The following is a 21696-nucleotide window of genomic DNA, read 5'->3' as shown; positions in this document are numbered from 1 at the left end:
TCCCAATCCTGAGAAATCACTGTTCTACTTTCAGGGCTGCCCCCCAAAACTTTTGTTTTTGTTTTTGTTTGGTACCAGGAATTGAACTCAGGGGCACTCAACCACTGAGCCACATCTCCAGTCCTATTTTGTATTTTATTTAGAGACAGGGTCTCACTGAGTTGCTTAATAGCCTCACTTTTGCTGAGGCTGGCTTTGAACTCAAGATCCTCCTGCCTTGGCCTCCCGAGCTGCTAGGATTACAGGTGTGTGCTACCGTGCCCAGTAAAAAACTCTTAATACTTGATTAAAATATTTCTGATGAATTCAACAAAGAAAAAGATTAAAGAAAAACATTTTTATAGATGTCTATAAATGATTTCTGGGTAAATTCCATTTTTTCTTCATTAAAAAAAGAGTTTATTAGAAACTTCAATATCAGAAATAAAAATAATGTAGGAAGCAGAAAAGAATAGATAAGATGCTACAAATGTTTTGGGAAACTAAATATACAACTATCTTGGTGGAGAGGCTGGAGTATGTGGGGCTCTGGCCAGGAAGGGAGGAAGGCCTAGGAGGGGCAGGGTCCGCCTGTGGACCTGCGTATGAGCTGTTATGGTTTGGATGTGAGGTGTCCCCACCAAAGCTCCTGTGAATGCAGGAATATTCAGAAGCAAAAAAATTAGATTATGAGAACTGCGACCTGATCAGTCCATTCCAGTTTAAATGTACTGACTGGACGGTGACTGTAGGTAGGTGGGGCATGGCTGGAGGAAATGTGACAACTGAATCAAGACATCAGAGTGGCATGAGGAAGGGACCACCAGTCAGGGGACAGAGGCAGACTCCATGAAGCCTCTAGAAGGAACCAGCTTTTGACAACTGGATTTTAGATGTCTCCAGAACTATGACATAATAGATCTGTGTTGTTTGAAGCCATCACACTTGTGATGGTTTGTTACAGCAGCAATAGGAAACTAATACATGTGATTTATGAAAAAATATATTTTTGCCATAGCTAATTTCATGATAAAGCAGTCTTGAGCTCCCAGGGGTCTTGGTCTCAGCATTGCTATCCTTCACACCATACCTTACCTTGTGCTATTGACTGTCTTGCTTGTATGAGCCTTTTCATTATACTTTCTCTATCCATTTCACGAAAAGAAATTAGCATATTGAGTAACCGCCGCTCAAACATGATCTTGAATCGGAAAGAACAACAATCTCAGATTATTAATTGATAATACCATATCTGATAGTCAACATCATTCACTTTTCCCAATCACAATTAAGGGCACAATTCACAGGGAGAGTGGCAAGCTTCCCCGGACTGAGGCCACAGGGACTTCATGGTCTAGTGAATAAGGACTAGCCTGGAAACTAAGAAAGGTATCAGGTTGTCATCTGGTCTTGTCCCACCCCGTTTATGAGTCCTGGGTCTACATTCTTTCTTCTGGATGTATCTGAGGAGCAATGCTACCACAGTGGTGTTTGCAGAGTCAGAGGACAAACTTACGTAGGTGATTCTGTAGCCACAGGGTTGGGGACATGGGCAGTGGTCTACACCTGCACCTACATGCCATGTCTACACCGCCAAGCTTTGCATCCAGAGTGGTGCTGCTGCAGGGGAGTGTCCCCCGTGCACAGAGGGGTGGCAGAAGGGGTCATTCATTCCACCAGAAGTGCTCCTTTCTCTTCTCTCAAGAACTCTTTCATTTACCAAATAGAAAGTGGCTGCTTTGTGTCTGGCTCTGTGCAAGTCCCTGCAGAGACGTGTTCTGTCCTGAAGGGGTGTGTGTGTGTGTGTGTGGATGACAGTAAAGCCCTAAATGAACACGCCCAATGAACACCACGTGAAGAAGGAGGGTGGTCGGGAGAGGTCATGACTGAAGGGGCTGCAGGCGAAGGCCTGACCACTGATGTAAGGAGAGTGAGTAAGGCTCCTCTGGGGAAGAGAAGCTTGAGGGACAAGGACAAGATGGTGATGGGAAGATCCTGGAGAGACATCTGAGCAAAGGAACCAGTCAGTCTGAAGATCCTGATGCAGGAGCGAAGGAGCCGAGCTTACAGGACAGAGAAGATTTCAGTGTGCTCTTGGAGTGTTGATTTTAAAAAAATGTGCACTGTGTGCTAACCGGGACGGGAGCTCGTGGAAGGCCTGAGCTGGGGAGGGCTGTGGTCATCTCTAAGCTCTGAAGCTCTGCCTCTGACTGTGTTGGGGAGACCTGTGCTGGTCCAGGTGAGAGGACCTGGGCTGGGGCCAGCACTAAGGAGAGGGTAAGAAGTCATTCGACTGGAGGGCACCCTGGCTCAGGGACCTGAGAGGGAGCCAGCACTGCGAACACTCCAGCTGCCGGGCTCCCTGCAGAGGGGCTGAGGTTCAGGGGGCACCAGCCTCTTGCTGGTGTGTGGCACTGTCAACAGCTGTGCCTTCCTCCCACTGAGCGCAGCCTCCTGCTGCATCTTTCTACCACTTTCTCCCCTTCCCTGAGCCTCCTGTGGCCACCTCTGTGCATATACAGAACAGGAACAGCAGGGACTCAGGTTCTTTGGGGCTTCAGAGGCTGGTGAGAAGGTCGCCAATGCAGCGAGCATGACCAGTCCAGGCCGAGTCCTGCCTGACGGACGGCCCGCAGCGGGAACTTCAGGAGCCCCTTACACGTGTTCACTCATTTTCTTTTTTTTTTTATGTCAAGGTGAGTTTATTGTCCAAATAGCATAACCTAATTGCACCCAAAACCAATTTCAAATCCATCTTCAAATCCATCTTTAAACTAGTCTAAAGAACAGGTTATTACTTTTTAAAATGACTTAACACTGAACAGATAAGACTGCTTAAAAGGCAGCTGACTTTTATCATGTCACCATCATAGCCAATACATTTTTTTCCATACTTCCTAAAACACTTTTTTTGTTTATACTCATCATGCTACGTTAGCACTTTCTAGCATCCCGACCAAATAAACACCCACACCTCTTATAGAGTACATTGTGAGAGAATAACATTGACTCGTTTTAAAGCAAATTAAAAAAAGAAATAATAATCCAAGACAAGAAACTATATCAGAGAGAGAGAGAGAGAGAGAGAGAGAGAGAGAGAGAGAGAGAGAGAGAGGTCTGAGGTACATGGTACAAGGGTAATGAACATAATGGAAAAAATCCAATGGCCTGGTGGAGTTGCTGGGGATGTAAGAGTTGGCCAGCAATAAGAACTAAACCAATTAAAAAAAGAAAGAACCTTTTTTTTTCCAAGGACAGGCACCTGTCAAAATATATTGGACACTGTAATGGCTACAGTCAGTAAGTCACTTTTTTCTCCAAAGTGAACTGCAGGCAAAGGATGCACCCTGCAGCTACAGTGCAGCTGTATACATCTGCTGATGGCTTCTTAAAACCTGAGCCAAGAACAGGGTTGACAGCCCAGCCAAGTTCAAAAGCAGAGACGCACAAGTGTAGGAGGATAGTTCTGGTTGAAGTGACTATTCTGGGTTGTTTAGAATCCAGAATCATCAAGAGTCAGGGGGTCTGGGGAAGTCATAAACACCCTCTCAGATCTTCCTACCCTATTTTGTACAAATGGATGACTGCACCGAAGCTCTTGAAAACGGCTCCAAGGCCGCACCAGTGTAAGCTGTGCTCAATCTATACCTAGAGAGGGTTTGTTGGCTGACGGGGACTTCACTGTCTCAGCATCCATTTCCCTTTTAAAGCTATTCCCAAGGATGGACTGTCTCAAAGATAAACAAAGAGGAATCCTTTTGGCTTAGAAGTTAACCTGCTTACTCAGACTTCCTCCTTCTTCCTACCTCCCATTTCCACTAGAAAATTAATATTTACAGGACATAAGGTGCAAGTCTATCTCTTCTCCCAGCGCTGTCCTCTGTGGCCCATGGAGAGAAAATTCCCCTGCCCTCTTTGAGAAACTCATCCAAGCCTGCCCTAATTGGAAAGTCATCCAGCTCACCTGTCAGTCCTGTAGCTCCCAAGGCTCAGCCTGGAGAGACTGTGGGAAAGCCCCAGAGCTCCCTCTGATATATCACCTATCCTGCTAGCACAGGGATGCAGAGTGAGGCAGGCTGCGGGAGCTCCACGGACGACCCTGCCTGGCTGACAGAGGCAAGATGGACCCTCCAGTAGAGAGCACAGCACGCAGACCAAGGGTGCTCATGACTATAAGACATGTTGTGCTCTTCAGTGGGGTCCTGGGACAGTTCAAAATGAAGAAACCTCTAAGAACAGCCCCTCTGGAAGGAGTTTGTGCCTCTCAGCACGCGGGACATTCAGCCGAGAGAACCTCCCCCTTGCGTCCTGCAGGATTCCTGGCTGTTATGAACCTGCATGGAATTTTCTTATGCTTAGCATATATTTTTGGCATACGAAGATCTCTTCCCCTTACAATTTGGTCAAAACAGGGAAAGGATTAAAATTTGGCAGGCTGGGGGAACAACTTAGTCCCCACTGATGGAGGAAAAACAACAAAAGAGGAATAAAGAAGAATAGATGGTAAGGTAGGAAAAGAATAAATCTGAAATCCCTTTATCGGGTGGTGAGAAAGAGGGAAAGAAAGGTGGGGGAAAGGAAGTTCAAACCAATCCATGGGGAGAATTGAACCCCTCTGGGATAAAAACTCCTACCAAGGAGTTCAAATCCAAGAAGAGGGTTCCAGTTATTTAAATGAATCCAGGATTCCTTCTTTTGTGTCAGAAAAGCCAAACAGCCCCATACCTACTATCACAGTAGGCCCCAGGGATGGGAAAGGGGAAAAGCTAGAAGTGTCCAGTGTCACCTGGGCTCAAGGAAAAGTGGACAGTTACAGACTGTGGGTAGAGTCTCAGGGCCTATTCCTTCCTTATCTGTCAGGTGCTGTCCTTTGCTGCTTTGTTTAAGACCACGGTTTGGTCGTTGTTAAATGAAGGTGCACCTTGTTTCCTCATTGGGCTTCAAGTCTCCCAACAACTCCAGGGCTCAAGCTTCCTGGTTCTAGGGACGGCTCCCCATAGAGGACTGGCTAACTACTGGCTGCTCAACTTTCCTCTCCAAAACTTCTGAATTCACCACCCACTGACCCACCAGAATTTCCCTCTCATTTCAGGATTGCATTAACTCACAAAATCCTGAACCCTCCACGACACACTTCCCGAGAGACTGGATCACCTGGAATTCACCTGACAGAGAAGCAGCCTCCTCGCCTCCTTTCAACTTCCAGCCCTTACTCGTCATACCTGTTTTTCCCATCAGGCCATTTCAATGTGATTCAGAACCTGCAAACCATTGAGTGCCACCAAGGGAGAGGACCTGGCCCCTGCACGGTGCTTGCCTGCCACAGCCAAGAACAGAGGTGAGAGAAGGAAGCACCAGAGATACCGCCAGCCCTAGACTCATCCGCTCACAGATTCAGACCTAGGAGAACCATGGAGACGATCTTACTCCTGGGGGGTCCATGCCAGGGAAGGGGAAAGACAGAGGAGGAAGTGAGAAGCTTCCAAGATGAAGGGGCCTTAAGCAGACGAAGGCCCTGCTTCTGAAAGGTCTACAAGAAGAGGATCTCCAAACAGCCTGCTGGAGTTTGTTTTCATTGTTTCCTGATACCTGGTGCCTTGTGGGAACAGAGTTCCTAGTCCATTGCATGATGTTCGGGCTGAATGTCTGCCGTGAGGGGGAGGGAGGGAGGATCCCTGGGTTCAATGTATTTTTTCCATCATGATGAGGATACCGGAGTCAAAATGGGAGCCTGGTGACTTTCAAAACTGAAAAGGTCCCCAGGTGTGAGACCTGGGGGCCAAATCTTTCCTGCCTTCCTGAAGGGGCCTTTGGCTGCCCCTCCTGCCTGCTCTATTCCTCACGAGAATGGGCTCCCAAGCAGAAACTGTATGGTTGTGAGGTATTATGAAAACAAAAAAATGTGAACCATTGTCCTTTGTACTTATTGATTTTTGTCCAGTAAACCTGAGGTAAAGAATATTCTGTCTCTGAAGAATGTGATCAGAGGAAACCAAACCAAACCCCCTAAAAAAACAAAAACAAAACAAAACAACAACCAACCATGAATCTGCTACCCGAAGAAAACAAACTATGGAAGGGCTTTTCCAGTACGAAGAACTCATATCTCAACCACCTACTTCCGGACTTGGAATTTAAGCAGTAAAATAATATATTATAAAATTGTTTATAAAATAGCAGCACACTCTGTGAAACATTACAGCTAGGTACTGTTAATGTGAATAAGGATGAATGATCTTAGCTTTTTAGCAGAGCAAAAAAAAATAACAATAAACTGAATGAAATAAAATGAAAGATAAGAGACCCTTAGATGTTTCTCCATCTTCAACCCTCATACTATGAAACAAGGCAGAATCTGCACATAATTCTTCAAAGTACCCTGTTCTGATTTTGTTTTTTTTTTTTACTTAAAAAAGACAAATCTTTTAACAAATAGCTTCATTACCTGTCAATTACAATTGTGCAAAAAAAAAAAAAAAACCCTCTGCTAACTGAATGCCTCTAAGAAGTGGAGGGGTGGGAATTCAAGTACACTGAATACAACTTTGCAATAAAATTAACAACAACAACAACAACAACAAAAAAAAAACAGAAAAGGGAACAAAATGCCACACCCTGATGTTTGGCTGTCTATCTGTCTTTGCACCAGCAATTAACTTTCATGTCCAAAGGAGAAGTATATATAGATGGGAATTCAGAGATGCCATCAAATGATAACAGACCTTTGTTTTTAGGCTTTTCTGAGGAATGGTGTGATGGGAATGTTAGCAGAAAGAGTTGTCTCTTGAGCCCTGGCAGGGGTACTAGAACTATATACCAGAAAATGCCAGATTCCAGAAATGAAGAGTAACCAGACTTGGGGCAGGAAGGGAAGGGGCAAAAAAGAGAAGAGGGAAGGAGTATTCAGCACGATTTGCATAAACCATCCCATCTATCCCCCGGGAACAATTTTTCAAAGTGCTTTGCGAATGGAATGGTTTGTAACAATGCTAAACTGTGGACCAGACATGCCAATCAGCACCAAAAATTATTATTATTATTTTTTCTAATAAGGGATGCCAAGGTCACCTCACCCTCTTCCACAACATAGAAGATTCCATTCTAGATCCCGCCCTTGGTCTCCATCTGCCTCCAATTCAGATGAGTTTTGGTTATGGACCATAGCGAAATTTCCTCATTAGATAACAATATAGTGGTGTCTGCAATGAACCATGTTTGGAAGAAGAAGCAGAAAGTCACCCAACACGAAACCCAGGAGCCAATCATCTGTGTCCAACTGGCAAAACCCAATATCTCTTTTAGGTAGCAGCTACTGTAGGTAAGAGTAGGTAACATAGAGATCCAACATTGTTCCTGTCTTAGGAACATGTGGTTAGGCGTGAAGCTGCTTCTACCTCCAAATGGTCCAATTGTGTTGACAGGTTGCTTTGTACCCCCTCCCCATCATGCTTTCTTGTTTCTAATTCCTTCTTGAGTTCATTGCTTCGCAATCTAATCATGCCATAAATGGCATACACAGTTCCTTTCGATTCCACTAAAAGGGGCACATGCACTAGTTCATAATATGTAAAACAGAGTCTTCTCTAATTTGTTCCCATGTTGCAGGAGTACATATTCTCTAGCTACTTTGTAGGGTTTCCTGTAAGCATTTTACTATTTCTTTTACATAATCAAATGATAACTTCGCATATACAAGGGATTCCCTTATATTGTACTTTGAATAGGCACCAAATGCTTTTTAATCATTCCGGTTTTATAGGACCTTCTTCTCTCACTTCTAAAAGATCTTTAAATATGATCTAGGTGGGGGCAGAATTTTATCCTAAAACACAAAGAACAAAACATAACCAGAGAGAGGGAGAGCGCAGGTGATGACCGGGCCTCTCTCCCTGGGCCCGAATGGCAGCCTCACAGGTGGATGTCCCGCACGTCCGTAGGGGTGGTGCCTGGGTCCAGTTCATCCTCCGTCTGAGATCCATCACGCTGTTCCTGACGGACCTGTTGCAGGCTGTTGAGCAGCACAGCCTCCATCTGCTCCTGGCAGGCCTGGAGGCCATCCACGTCTGTGTGGGTGATCTTGGCCAGCAGCTCAGTCAGGGCTCACCTCCGTGTCCTGCCGGAGTCCACAGATGGCTGCTCCCAGACTTCCAGTTGCCATCATCGATGGCGGATACGTGGCGAACTTCAAGTCGGTGGCACACAGAGCGATGAAAGTCTGCGCATGTTTGCGGATCAGAGACAGCTTCTCCCTCTGCTGGGGCAGCTGGCGGAGGATGTGCTGGATGAAGTCACGAGGGGTGACGGCAGCCAGGTGCCACTTCAGTCTGCCCCACACCACCAGTTCCCACGCCAGCAGCTCCTGGGGCTGGATGGAGTTGTCGGCGTAAATGCACCACTTTCCCGCCGTCAGCGGGACGGTTTCTTGGAGCTTGGGGGCCAGAAACACGCAGACGGCACCCAGGAGCCGCAGATGGGTCTTCGGAGTCGGAACCCCAGCCAAGAAACGGTCCAGGTGATTCGTGGCCAGAGGGAAGACTTCCTCTCCACACTTCTGTTCCTCACCAGCCGCCAGCATCCAGGTCGCACCGTCCTGCGCAGGTACGGCTGGACATCCTCCTGCACGCACTCGAAGCGAGAGCCCCGAGGAAGGTAGCGCTCCTCGGAGGTGAGCCAATTCTGCAGGACGCGGTCCGGCACGGCCCCGCGGACAGGGTCCACCTGGCAGCGCTGCAGCTCCGTGGCCAGCCGAGCGACTCCTTCTCCTGATTTCTCCGACGGGAAAAGTTTTATTTTATTTTGTCGGAGGGGGGGGGAGGGGCGTGGGTTCCCCTTACCTCCTTCCTTTGGCAAAATCGGGGGTTTCCGGGGGAAAGATGAGGGCAGAGAGAAGCTGGGAGAGAAGAGAGGAAGGGATGGACGGTGGGCGAGCAGAGCCTCAGGGGCCGGTTCACTCATTTTCTTCACATAACCCCACAGGACAGGTCTTAGTGTCATCCTCAGAGTTCAGATGAGGAAACTCAGACACAGAGGTCATGTGCTTATCCAAGATCAGAAAGCTCACAAAGTAGCACCAAGAATTAAGTGCAGGCCACCAGGCCCCAGAGCCTGGGTGTGTTGTGGTTTGGGTTTTGAATGACCCCCACCCCCAAGGCCTGTTGCTAATGGCCTCAGCCTGTGGCCCTGTGGGAGGTGGTGGAACTGTTAGGAGGTGGGGCCTCATGTAAGGAAGTAGGTGATGGGGGTGTAGCATTCAGGGGGATATTGGGACTCTGGCCCCTTCTTTTCTCCCAGTTGTCCCAAGATAAGCAGGTCTGCCATGATGTTCTGCCTCAATACAGGCCCAAAGACCTCCATTGAATCAATCCGCCGTGGACTAAAATCTCTGAAATTCTAAGCCAAAATAAACCTTTCCTCTTTATAAGTTGATTATCTCAGGTGTTTTATCACAGCAACAGAAAGTCAACTTACACACCAATTTTTAATCGCTGCTCTCCCTTGCATGAAGTGTGACTCTGTCCCATAAGGAAGCCAGCTTCAAGGGCAGGGACAAGACTCTCCAGGGAGCATAAGAAGCAAAGAGCAGTAATGAGAGCTTTAAGTGTTGAAGCTTATAAAGATAGCTTCTTGGAAGACAGGTAGACTTGGGCTGGCCCAAAAGACAGGTGTGGACCTAAGGAGTGGAGATGGGGAGGCATAGAAACATGGGTTCCTAGCTGGGGAAGAAGATGAGGACGGTGACAAGGAGAAAGACAGTGGGGAACTGAAGAGGGCCGGCTGCAGTCAGATCAGTGGGTCACCCTACACCCTTTATTGGCATTAGGGGTCAGAAGTCTTCATTTTATCCTCCAGCAGGAAACCACTAGAGGCCAGAGGGAAGACCAGCTGGGGGGAAGACCAGCGAGAACGAGGGTTAAACCACAGTAAGATGACACCTTTGAAGGGGAAGCCACAGCCTGATGTCAGAGACAAGATCCTACTGGAATTTTCAGTTGTTCTCTCTGAATAGGACCCAAACCCCATTGTTTTAGTTATATTGACCCAGCAATTCCACTCCTAGGTATGTATAACCAAGAGAATTGAAAACATGTGTCCACTAACTTCTGCACAAATATTTATAGCAGCATTGTTGGCAGTACCCCAAAGGTGAGAACAACTGGATGCCTGTCAATGGATGAATAGGTAAAATGTGGCCTATCCAAAAAATGGAATATTATACAGCTATAAAACGGAATGTAATACTCATACAAGCTACAACACCAGTGAACTTGAAAACAGGTTAAGTGAAAGAAACCAGATTCAAAAGATACATATTATATGATTCCAAATAAGTAAAAATGTCCAGAAATGGCAAATCCATAGGAATGGAGAGTAGATTGGTGGTTGCTAGGGACTGGAGGAAGGAGAGAATGGGGAGCAACTGGTAATGGGTACTGAATTCCTTTCTAGGAAATCAGACAGTGATGATGGCTTCTGGACTCTGAATATACTAAAAACCAACTCAGCTAGATATGTTACAAAGGTGATTTTTATAGTATGTGAATTGTATTTCAATTACATTATTATTTTAAAAAGCCCATTGTTTGCCGGGCACAGTGGTGCATGCCCGTAATCCCAGCGGCTCAGGAGGCTGAAGCAGGAGGATAGTGGGTTCAAGGCCAGCCTCAGCAAAAGCGAGGTGCTAAGTAACTGGGTGAGACCTTGTCTGTAAGTAAAATACAAAATAGGGCTGGGGATGTAGCTCAGTGGTTGAGTGCTCCTGCGTTCAATCCCTAGTACCAAAAGAAAATAAAAAAGCCCCTTGTTTGATTACTTTGTGCTGATGACTAAACAAATAAAAATTCCAATCTTGTTCTGGGACTCACCTTGCGTGCTGCTTGTTGAAATCGTTTTTGTGCCCTGAACCTGGTAAACCAATTATTATTATTGAGTGGATCAAAACGAGGCTTATATTCTGGGATATCCTGTAAATATAAAGCATAGGTTCATTTTACATTTAAATTCTAACTCCTGACCTAAGCATTTAATAAAAATGTTTTAGAGTTTGATCCTAAGTTATCATTTATTTGTTCTTTCATTTAGTGAGCATTTGTTAATCACTTGCAGTAGACGTAACATTACAGGGAATACTTCTGGAACTGGGGGTCAAAAGAGGAAGACAAGGTTTGGGTTGTGGAATCTGGGAGTCTAGTTAGGGCAACCCAAGCAGACATGTGTGAGTAAGGAAGAAGAAAGTTATACAGAAATCAGTCCTGTGGGCAGGGGCTGGCCCTGCATCCAGATGAAGAATAGACCATGAGGTCCCTGGATGGGAAGGAGGACGCTCTGCTCAGCCCTGTGTGCCCAGCACCAACACCGTGCCTGCATGTCCTGGGCACAGTGTGCACAGGCCAGGGAGTGAACAAAGAGGCCCTGGAGTCGTAGGTACACCAGAGCTGCAGGTTCTTGTGTGTGTGTTGGGGGGAGGGGGATGGCAAGATGAAAACAGTCTTTAGAAGTGGATCAGCATGACCCTGGCCTGCGCAGTGGGCTGCAGAGGAGCGTGTGGGGGTGGGTGGGGGTGGGGACAGGTGTAGGACAACAGCCACCGGATCAGTCAAAGCGAGCCCTGGAGGTTGGACTTGGGTGGCCTTGTGGAAGAGCTCCTGGCAAGACTCTGGCTAGATTCAATGATGGGGAGAAAAAAAGAGGTAAAAATAATCCAGATGTGGCGACCCCAGTGAAGACAGTGAGGACGGAGAGAGATGGGGTGGTTAGGGAGAGCTGGTTTCCCTGCTGAAGTTGGAGTCTTAACGGAAACTGTCACGTGATGGAGTCAGGTGGCAGGGCCGCTGTCCCCCTTTAACACCTGAGGGCACTAAGGTAGCGTAGCTCAGGGGCTTGTCCTGGGTCCCCTATCTGTCCCAGAGAGAAACCACAACTCCAAGCTTCCACTTCTGGTCTTGCCATCTTCTCACCAAGGAGGGGAACACAGGGAACAGAGGTTAGGGACCCACCTGAGCACTGCAGCTCCACCTGGAGAGCAAAGGGAAACAAAGAAAGAGAAAGGAAAAGTCGAGGTGTGGGAGGAGAAGGGGGCGAGGACACTGCCAGATTCAAGGGACACACGCATCACAGGACTCAGTGCTTTACTTGCAGACGGATGGTGAAAAGCACTCTGAAAATGGAAGCGTCTGAGAAACTATTAGCTCCCTCTTGGTAAAGGAATTTCCATAAAATTTCCGAAGGTTTTCAAAAAATAAGCATTTAAAGAAGTGCCAATAATGAGATTCCAAAGAAAGGAAAAATCACTCACCTCTTCTAGTTCGCGAATTAGCCGCTTATGGTTGACTTCTGTGTTGAGTCGCTGAAATTCCTCATTCAGAATAGGATCTCCTCTATCGCTCTGGTTTTTTTTTTTTTAATCATAAAAAATAGCGAAGTTGAAGACAATGCATAAAACTTTATTTCTCTTTAAAACTCATAGAAACCCATTGGGCAATTGGTGGAACCCACTTGTGGAACCCACTTGTGGAATTCTGTCTGGGTGTAGGGGAGATACCCATAGGTTAAAACGCCCATTATAATCCCAGTTACTGTTTAGACACAGTGAGCTTTTATAGAAGTACAGACCCAAGACCTTAAAAAATATACATATATATCTATATACATATACGTGTGTATATATTTGTGTGTGTGTGTGTGCATATATATATATACACATACATACACACACATACATATATGTAAAATTAGGGGTAATGTCTCTGGAAATCATTTTTAAGGCACTTAAAATTCACAGGAAGGATTTTAACTATGAAACTATTGGAGAATGTATAGTATAGATTTCATTAAAAAGAAATGTCTCAGGTTTAAAGCTCCTCTGAATTGATTATTCAAGTGCCAGGTTTTAGCAAAGGCACACAGTGACTCCCCACTTTTGGGTGGTGGAGGCTGGTTGGTATTTCTGGGCTGGACGGGGACTAGTCCCTTCCCTGGAGTGGGGTCCCCAGGCTGCTCTCCTCCACGACCTGCCTGCTTCCCCAAGGGCCTCTGGACTCTCTTTCCTAATCCCAGGAGCCACAGGTGACTCCAGGGGTGGGCTGGCCAAGCTGGACAGGGTCTGTACACCCTGCCTCTGTGGAAAGGGGACTGTGCACACTGTGAGTCGTGTTCATTTTTTATTCTCTGTGGGTTCTATTATTTGTTGGTTGGGTAACCTGGCAAACCATATTGGCTCTTAGGTACACCGCTCATGGTTATTTTAAAGGCTTAATTGGAAGAAATTTATCCGTCACATTAACACTTTATTCAAAATTAAAATAGGAGTGCTATTGCCACCAGGGTGGGGAGCTATCTCTGATTTGCACATATCAGGAAGTTGAGTTTGAGACTGTGGACCTCAAGTTCAAAATCTAGAGTTTGTGGGGACACACTCAGATGTCTCCCATCACTAAAAATAAAATAGTCAATTTTAAGGAGGGATTGGTGTAAAGGTGGTTATTTCTCAATCTCGTTGAGATTCTATTTACTTATTGGGAACATTTCAGAATGTAACGTTGCCGGTGGTCTCCCCGAGCATACGCTCGTCATCCTTGAGGCTCTGTGCCATCAGCTTGATGTCGACTCCCTCCTGCCCGCCACCATCTCTTTTTCTTAGCCTTCTGCCCTAAGCTCAGACCTCCCAGCGTTCCTTGCTCTGGGGTCACCTGCCAGTGCTCAGCTATTAGGCGAAATCCCTTAAGCATACAACACAGGGTCCCTGCAACACTTGGTGTCCACAACTTCATCCTCCTGCCTGTCCTGGTGACTGACTCTAAGGACTGGCTGCTCCTCTCCTAGACACACTGGCAATTGCGGTTTAAATGCTCATGTTGACCTGTTGTGGCATGTCTGTGTCACCTGCATCTTTAACAAAGTTAGAAAATAGCATTCCACGGTGGGGTTGACAGGAACTATCAATATTGTGTTTTTAAAATAGCTTGCAAAGAAATCTGAACCACACAAGCAACTACGTTTAAGTGGCCATCTCAATACATATCTTTCCTAAATGTGAAGATTCATCAATGTAGTAATTTTATTCTCCTTTGTTTGTCCTGTGAAAAATAAACATCTGGTCTGGACTCCATATCTAGGAAGATGAACGAGATATCTGACAAGACACGATTTCCCCTGGCAACTTAGAGGCCGGCTAGCTTCCCGGGAGCTCACACGGCTGAGCTCAGGTACTGTGATGAAGTGAAGTGGGTCTCCCACAATCCATGCATCAACACCCTGGTCTCCTGTACCCCAGCATGCGACTGTATCTGAACCTCAAAAACCTGACCAGGTGATGAGGTCGTTAGAGTGGGTCCTAATCCAACACGATTTGTGTCCTTATAAGCAGAAGAGACTAGAACACAGACACGCACTGAGGGATGTCCACGTGAGGACACAGCAAGAAGACGGGTGTCCATGAGCCGGGAGAGAGAACCAATCCAAAAGCTAATCCAAAATAAGGGGGATTAAAAAAAAGAAAAGAAGAGAAATCAGAGGAATAGACACAGGGGAATGAAATGAAGGGAGGAGAGATGGGATCAGGAGAGACAGTGGAGTGAATCTGACTTTACTTCCCTATGTACATCTATGAATATGCCACAGTGAATCTCACCATCACGTACATCCACAAGACACTAATTAAAAATAAATTAAGTAAATAGCAGAAAGATCAGTAGAGTTGAGGAACAGGAGGTGGGAGAAGGGAGGGGAAGGGGAAATACTGGGGACTGAATTAGAACAAATTACATTCCACGCTTTCATAACCATGTCATAGTATGTTATGTATAACAAAAAAAGAACCAATTAAAAAAATAAAAAAAGAATAAACCAACTCTCTCAACATCCTGATCTCTAGAATAGCCGTCTATAGATTAAGCTACTCAGCCTGTAGTACTTTGTTACAGCAGCCTGAGCAAACTCATACACTGTGTGATGATTCTGCAAGTCCCACTGGTTAAGTCCAAACCCCTCAAACAAGGAGCACTAGCTGAGTTGTACCTACTCTTGCCCATGTATGTCCTGGGTTTCAACCACTATGGACTTGTCCCCAGAGTTCTCTTTTCCTGTCCTCCGTGTAATAACTATCTCCATGCCACAGCCGTGGGTGTTGCATAGCCCATAGTCCTGTTTCTGCCTTGCTATCCCACTCCCCTTAATCCTGCCCCACCCTCTCTGCTCAGTCCTTCTGAGAGTCTCTGACTTGGTACCATCACTTAAGTCTGGCTCAGACGTGGCTCCCAAGCACCATCTCTGGGTCTCATCTTCATGTTCGTTAGATCACAGAGCAGGTTCATGCATACCCAGAAGTATAGCCTGAATGTGGGCCATTCCCCCCATCTAACTGCCCGAGTCCTCTATCCTAATTGTACTGTGTCTTTCCAAAGAGATGCGTTCTCTCTTTTCTGGCTTCTGAATCCTCTATGACCCTCAGTATAGGTCTCTTGTAGCATTTATAGCCACCCTTGGTTTATAGTTAACAATTTACTTGTCACCAGCCTCCTCCCCTCCCAACTCAATCCACATTTTCTTTCTCCTGATCTGGCATCTTGCATATAAAAGGAATTCAAAATATTTAGTGAAACAAATGATTTCAAATGAGCAGTAATTCTGACCTCGTATTTGGCGCTGGCTCTTTGTCGCTCCTCAGCAAGCTCTTTTCTAAGTTTAAAAGACATATGATCTTTACCATGGTGCACCTGCCTGTGGAGAAAAAAGCCAACTTCCAGAAGCCACCAGAAAATGCCATCAGCTTTAGGAAGGATGCCTGTCTGGGCTGCATCCCACAACTCAGAGGGATGCTGAGGTGCTGTTGGAAGCACGCTGCAGGAGAGAGGCTGTAGAGGCTAGGCCACATCTCTAAGATGGACAGCATGGCCTGCGAAATGACAGTTATCATCTAGTGACACATGTTAAAATGTTCCTGAATAAAAAGATCTGGATGCTCGACAGCATTAGGCACTAGGGGAATGAAAATCAAGGTCACATAGTACCTCACTGCCTGCCCGATGCCTGCCCACTGCCATGACTAAGATAATAATAATGATTTAAAAAATAGCGGAAAACGTTAAGCATTGCTGGGGCTGGGGACCTACTGGAGCCCTTGTAGGTTGCTGGTGAGAATGGAAAATGGTGTAGCTGCTCCGGAAAACAGTTTGGTGGCTCCTCAAGAAGAGTTCCCATGGACATGCAATTCCACTGCTAGGTATATACCAAGAGAATTGAAAAGAGAGGCTCATACAGCATTACTCATAATAGCCAAAAAGTGGAAACCATGAAGTGTTCATTAACTGGTAAGTAGATAAACAAAATGTGATATATCCACACAGTTATGTGAATAATAGAATGTATATTCATTATAATGTATTTATTATAATGCAAAGGATATGCAATCATAAGTAGGAATGAAGTACTAGTACATGCTATGATAGACAAACCTTAAAAAGTGTTCAGTTATAGGAGCCAGTCACAACAGACCACAGATTATATGATTTCACTTATATGAAGCATCCAAAATAGGCAATTCCTAGACATAAAAGTACATGAGTAGCCAAGCACAGTGGCCCACACCTGTAATCCCAGTGGCTCGGGAGGCTGAGGCAGGAGGATCACAAGTTTAAAGCCAGCCTCAGCAAAAAGTGAGGTGCTAAGCAACTCAGTGGGACCCCTTTCCTAAATAAAATACAAAATAGGGCTGGGGATGTGGCTCAGTGGTCGAATGCCCCTGAGTTCAATTCAATGTACTACCCCCCGCCCCCCCAAAAAAGTACATGAGTGGTTGCCAGGGCTCTGGGGTGTAGGGAATGAGCAGTGACTGCTAATGGGCTTGGGGTTTCTTTTTTGGAGTGATAAGAAAGTTCTTGATTTAGGTAGTGCGGAAGATTACACAACATTGTGAATATATTGAAAATCTCTGCACTATACACTTTAATGGAGAATTTTATATTATGTGAATTTATCACAATAAAAAAAATCTAGTATGTAGTATGTCCAGCATGGAACCTGGAACATCTTCAAAATAAAAAAGTAGCTATGATTTTAAACGTGGTGTGTGTGCATGCATGTGTGAGCGAGTGTGTGTGTCTGTATCTGGAGGACAGTTTTAGATTAAAAGAACCTAAAGAGTCACAAAGATGAAATATAAATTGTATGATCTTTGATAAGACCCTGGATGCCCTCTCTCCAAAATGAAAATATCCCAGGTATAGAGGCCACTATTAGGACATCTGGGTAAATTTGCCTATGGATTACTTGACCCTGCTATTCCACAGGTGTTAAGTTTCTCAGACGTGTCTATGGTGATGTCAGAGGCTATCCTTGTTCTTGGGAGTTACATGCTAATGTATTGGGGGTGAAGCTTTCCAGTGTCTGCAACTTACCTCCAAATGGCCCAGCAAGAAAAAAAAAGCCCCTGTAGTTGTGTGTGTGTGTTAGCAGGTGTGCTGTGTGTACAGAGTGCAAATGTGGCACAATGCTAACAATTCATGAACCACGGTCAAGGTTGTCATTGGTTATTTGCAGGTAAAAATCTTTCAACATGAAATGTTGGGAAAATAACATTAAGTGAACTGCACAGCATTTAGAGGTGATTTACAATGGGATTTCAGGTATGTTACAAAGCAGCATAGAAGGAAGAAAAGACATGGCATTAATGGGGGGCGGTCACTGCTGAGCGGTAGCATTAATGATTTTTTCCTTCTTTATAGTTTTTTTTTTTTGACTGGGGCTTGAACTCAGGGGTATTTAATCACTGAGCCACATCCCCAGCCCTTTGTATTTTTTTTTTTTAATTTAGAGTCAGGGTCTCACTGAATTGCTTAGGGCCTCACTAAGTTGCTGAGGCTGGCTTTGAACTCAGAATCCTCCTGCCTCAACCTCCCCACTTGGTGGGATTACAGGTGTGCACCACTCTGTTTGGCTTCTTTCTTTATCACAGTTTTAAAAAGACATTTTCTCAGGTTTCCTACAGTGACAGGGTATCTACTCTTCATAATAGGGAAAACATTTTTAAAAACACAATCTTCAGTTACTTGGAGAGGGAAAATTGGGCCTCAGCATGCTGCACAGCTTTGGAAGTCTTCAAGGTCAGGGCCGTTCTTCCCTGTGTGGGAAGTGTGGAGACAGGATGTGGATTAGGCAGCCTGTCAAGTACACTTTCCAGGAGACTGTTTTATGGCTCAATTCAAGAGTTTCTAAAATTTTCTTTCGAACCAGGTGAGATGGCGCACACCTGTAGTTCAAGCTATTACTTGAAGAGGCTAAGGCTGAAGAATCCCTTTAGCCCCAGGAGTTCAGGGCCAGCCTGGGCAACGTGGCAAAACTAGGTCTCCCCCGTCCCCACCAAAATTGAAAAACAACAAAACAAGTTTACTTGAGCAGGATCTGGACAGGTGCACATGGACATGCCAGGTATGATCTGGTTTTAAAAATTCATTTTGATCACAGAAGAACAAGAACACTCAGCCTGAGTTTTAACCATCAGGGACCCCTCCCTGATCCCCACAACTGCGGGACTGTTCAGGTCTCTGGGGCACACAGCACAGGGCACAGGGGCTCATGGTCAGGGAAGTTAAGATGGGGTGAAGTTTGGGGTACCCGAGCCACCCCAGATTTGTCTTGGAGTGTGCATGTGGTGGTGTTGCTCGTAGCAGTGGCTGGCAGGGAGAAGGTCCTGGCCTCTCCCACAATTCAGTCTGGTTTTGTGCTGTGACCACGCTTAGGAACCATCATGGTTTGGTAGCATTAATTTCTCCTAATGGAAATTCATTCTGAAAGAGAAAGACCAGTGGAGGGGAAAGACTAATCAAATTCTCCAAAGGGCATAAAAATGATTTCATGATATTTCATCTATAAAAGGCCATCCCCTAAAAACAATCACGGATTGCTTTGATATAAATAAATAATTGCTCGATATTTACCACTTCAGGTGATTTTCCATCTCTTCTTTAGCGATCTGTCTGACTTTCTGTTCAAAGAGCGCCTCCTTCATCTGTCTTGTTTTTGAAATCCCAGTGCCTTGGTCCAGAACTGAAGGCAGGGGCAGACCATGATTAGATCAGTAATCAAATCAGAATCATTTGCCGAGAGCAAAACAATTTCTAATGGTGAAGCATAACAGGGATCTGAGTTTTGTTGTTCATAAATAATAAATGTGACATGAAATAATTCTTTCCTATTTGGCCCAGGGGCTGATTTATGGTGGATCAACTGGTTACCTTCTCTTAATTCTTTAATCTTCATTTTTCCTGGTTCTTGATTTAAAACAGTTGCCACAGCAAATGGATTTGATAGATCTACTGGAAATTTCAGGTTCTGGTACTTAATTTCCTGAGACACCGAATGAGCAGGAAAATTAGTTCTCTGGCTTCTCCCATCACTCTCCCTCCATCACATCGGGGAGGACGCCCCCCCTACCTTCAGTTTTGGAGGCCTTGTCTTTGCTGGTAGTCGATGGAAATTTATATGTGGCATTGTTTTTTCTGCAGGAATGCTGACTTTCTTAGAAAGAGTATTTAATCTTTTAAACTCTTCCAATCTATAGTTGAAAACAGATATTAAATTAGTATACAAGCCAATAACTCAATAACTTCTATTTTTATATTCCTTTTGATAATATCATGACTTGAAGTCCATCATTATATCTAAACTGAAAATAAATCTGTGTACCCAAACAGTGGTCTATTAAATTAAATGCAATGTCAGCATCTTAGCACATAATCATATATATCAGAATAGTCCGTGAGTGGTTTTTTTTTTTTTTTTTTTTTGCATTCTTAGCGAATATAATGAATGGAAAACATGACATGCTGAAAAATGCTCTTATGGTCTAGCGTAATTAATTTCTAGGCTGTTGGTTTTCAACAGCTAAATTGATTACATTTTTAAAATCATACTTTGAGGGGCTGGGGTTGTGGCTCAGCGGTAGGGCGCTTGCCTAGCACATGTAGGGCGCTGGGTTTGTCCTTAGCATCACATACAAATAAAATAAAGGTATAAGAAAAATTGTACTTTGTCTTCTTGGTAAAAGGAAGATTATTCCCATTTTTGGTAGCAAGATTGTTAAAAAAAGAGATTCAGACTCATGTTTGGGATCTTTCCTGTAACTGAAAGTGGCCTTTTGACATACAGGTAGAGACAGTGCAGACAGTAACCTGCAGAATCTATTTGGATGATTTATTGTGTGATATTATAGTCAGAAATTCTATTTCTTTAAGTAAGAATGTGTGTACCCTTGTTTTCCAGGATGAACACTTAGTTTCCAATGACATTTCAGGAATTAGGTGAGAATACATTAACATGTTCATAGTCAATGTGCACCTACTGAATAGGCCTGGTGGCATTGTATGGAATGGTGCTAGCCATCTCAAATTCAACAGCCCCCTAGGCAAGAGTATCCTTAAGGACCACAGCATGGGAGCACCTATCCGTTGGTGAGATGCACGTTGACTGACACATTCCTGTGTGCAAGGATCAGGGCTTAGCTGGAGAGTGAGCCATGGCTCAGTATCCTCATCTCCACACAGCTTTAACATCATCCATGCTGTAAATACTGGGAACCTTTTGGGGGTGTCAAGAAAACCATCTCCTAAAGAACCCTAATTGCTACTGTTGGTGATGGAAATGAAAGAGTCTAAGAACATGATGAACCAGAGTTATAAACTGAATTTGACAGTGCCAAACTGAGGACATGAGTGACTCAATCATCACATCCCATACGGAAACAAAGGAAGCAATCTAGAAAAATTTCAGAGAACACTACTGTCAATGTAACTTTTTTCCCCGTTGTGGTGGAATTTATGTTACAGTACTATTTGCAGTTTGGAAAGACATACAGGGCTTGAGTCACACTCCTTGAAAACATCAGCAGTGTACTAAAAAAGACAGTAATCCCTGGCTGGGCAAGCAAAGCGGAATTATTCAGAAATAGTGTATATGCCTGCATTTGGATGGTGCCTCTGCCAGACAATGCTCTCCTGTATTTAAGAGCACACCTGGGCCGGGGGTGCAGTGAGTTCTTGGCATATCAAAAACTCAAATAGCAAACAACAGAAACCAAAGAAGCATTCCTCACAAGTCCCCCTTTCTCTCTCTTTTTTATTATTATTTCTTACATACATCACAATAGAGGAGTGCATTACATTCATAATATTTTTGCATTACAATTTCTTGGTCATTTCTTTTCCTCTCAGCAGAAGCAACTCTGCTACCAGTAGAGGTACTCTATGCATCACCGTTATGTTTTAAGGTGTATTTTATGTAGGCCCATCATTTAAAATAAGTTTTGTTTGTTCATTTATTTTTGTGGTGCCGGGGCTTGAACTCAGGGCTCTGTGCATGCAAGGCAAGCGCTCTACCCCTACACTACACCCCAGCCCCTAACATAAGTTTTTGATGGTGTTCTGATACAAGGAAAAAAAAAGAATAAAAGGAAGAAGGACTTGGAGTTTGGGGGAAGTGTTAAGAATAAACAAAAACATTCCAAAGCAGCCCTACGGTAAGGCCATGTTGGGATAGCACGTTCCGGTGAAGACACATTCATAAGGCTGGGAGTTGAACTGCGAAATCCACAACTGCATCTTTATTTGTGCAGTCCCGTACTCAGAGGGTGTGAAGGTAATAGTCACATCCATCTTGCCATTAGCTGGAATTATTCCTGAGAGCAAAGAAAGGGGAAGATGTGTTGATAATCAAGTGCAAAGAGGTGGA

The 21696-nt window shown here is 44.8% G+C and overlaps 1 protein-coding gene and 1 pseudogene across 2 annotated transcripts in view; both read right to left on the bottom strand.

Annotated features, from left to right (window-relative positions):
- CFAP221 (cilia and flagella associated protein 221) overlaps window positions 1-21696 on the bottom strand; it is a gene marked incomplete at its 3' end in the record, with an annotated part of 114787 nt that overhangs the window by 33759 nt on the left and 59332 nt on the right. Inside the window, exons 8-15 of the mRNA XM_081262200.1 lie at window positions 21484-21643; window positions 19405-19525; window positions 19206-19317; window positions 18909-19017; window positions 15606-15693; window positions 12272-12361; window positions 10842-10940; window positions 1075-1180 (exon numbers count right to left, since the gene is read on the bottom strand). Of these exons, the coding sequence (XP_081118326.1) occupies window positions 1075-1180; window positions 10842-10940; window positions 12272-12361; window positions 15606-15693; window positions 18909-19017; window positions 19206-19317; window positions 19405-19525; window positions 21484-21643 (885 nt within the window). The remainder of the gene's footprint in view (window positions 1-1074; window positions 1181-10841; window positions 10941-12271; window positions 12362-15605; window positions 15694-18908; window positions 19018-19205; window positions 19318-19404; window positions 19526-21483; window positions 21644-21696) is intronic.
- LOC308630481 (G1/S-specific cyclin-D2-like) lies at window positions 7888-8934 on the bottom strand (annotated as a pseudogene). The gene has a single exon. The product of its transcript is annotated as a G1/S-specific cyclin-D2-like (transcript).

Source organism: Spermophilus citellus, assembly GCF_964194105.1.
Source record: "Spermophilus citellus genome assembly, chromosome: 11".
Taxonomy (NCBI): Eukaryota; Metazoa; Chordata; class Mammalia; order Rodentia; family Sciuridae; genus Spermophilus; species Spermophilus citellus.
The sequence above is the reverse complement of the archived record's forward strand: the minus strand, read 5'-3'. Positions and strand labels throughout refer to the sequence as shown.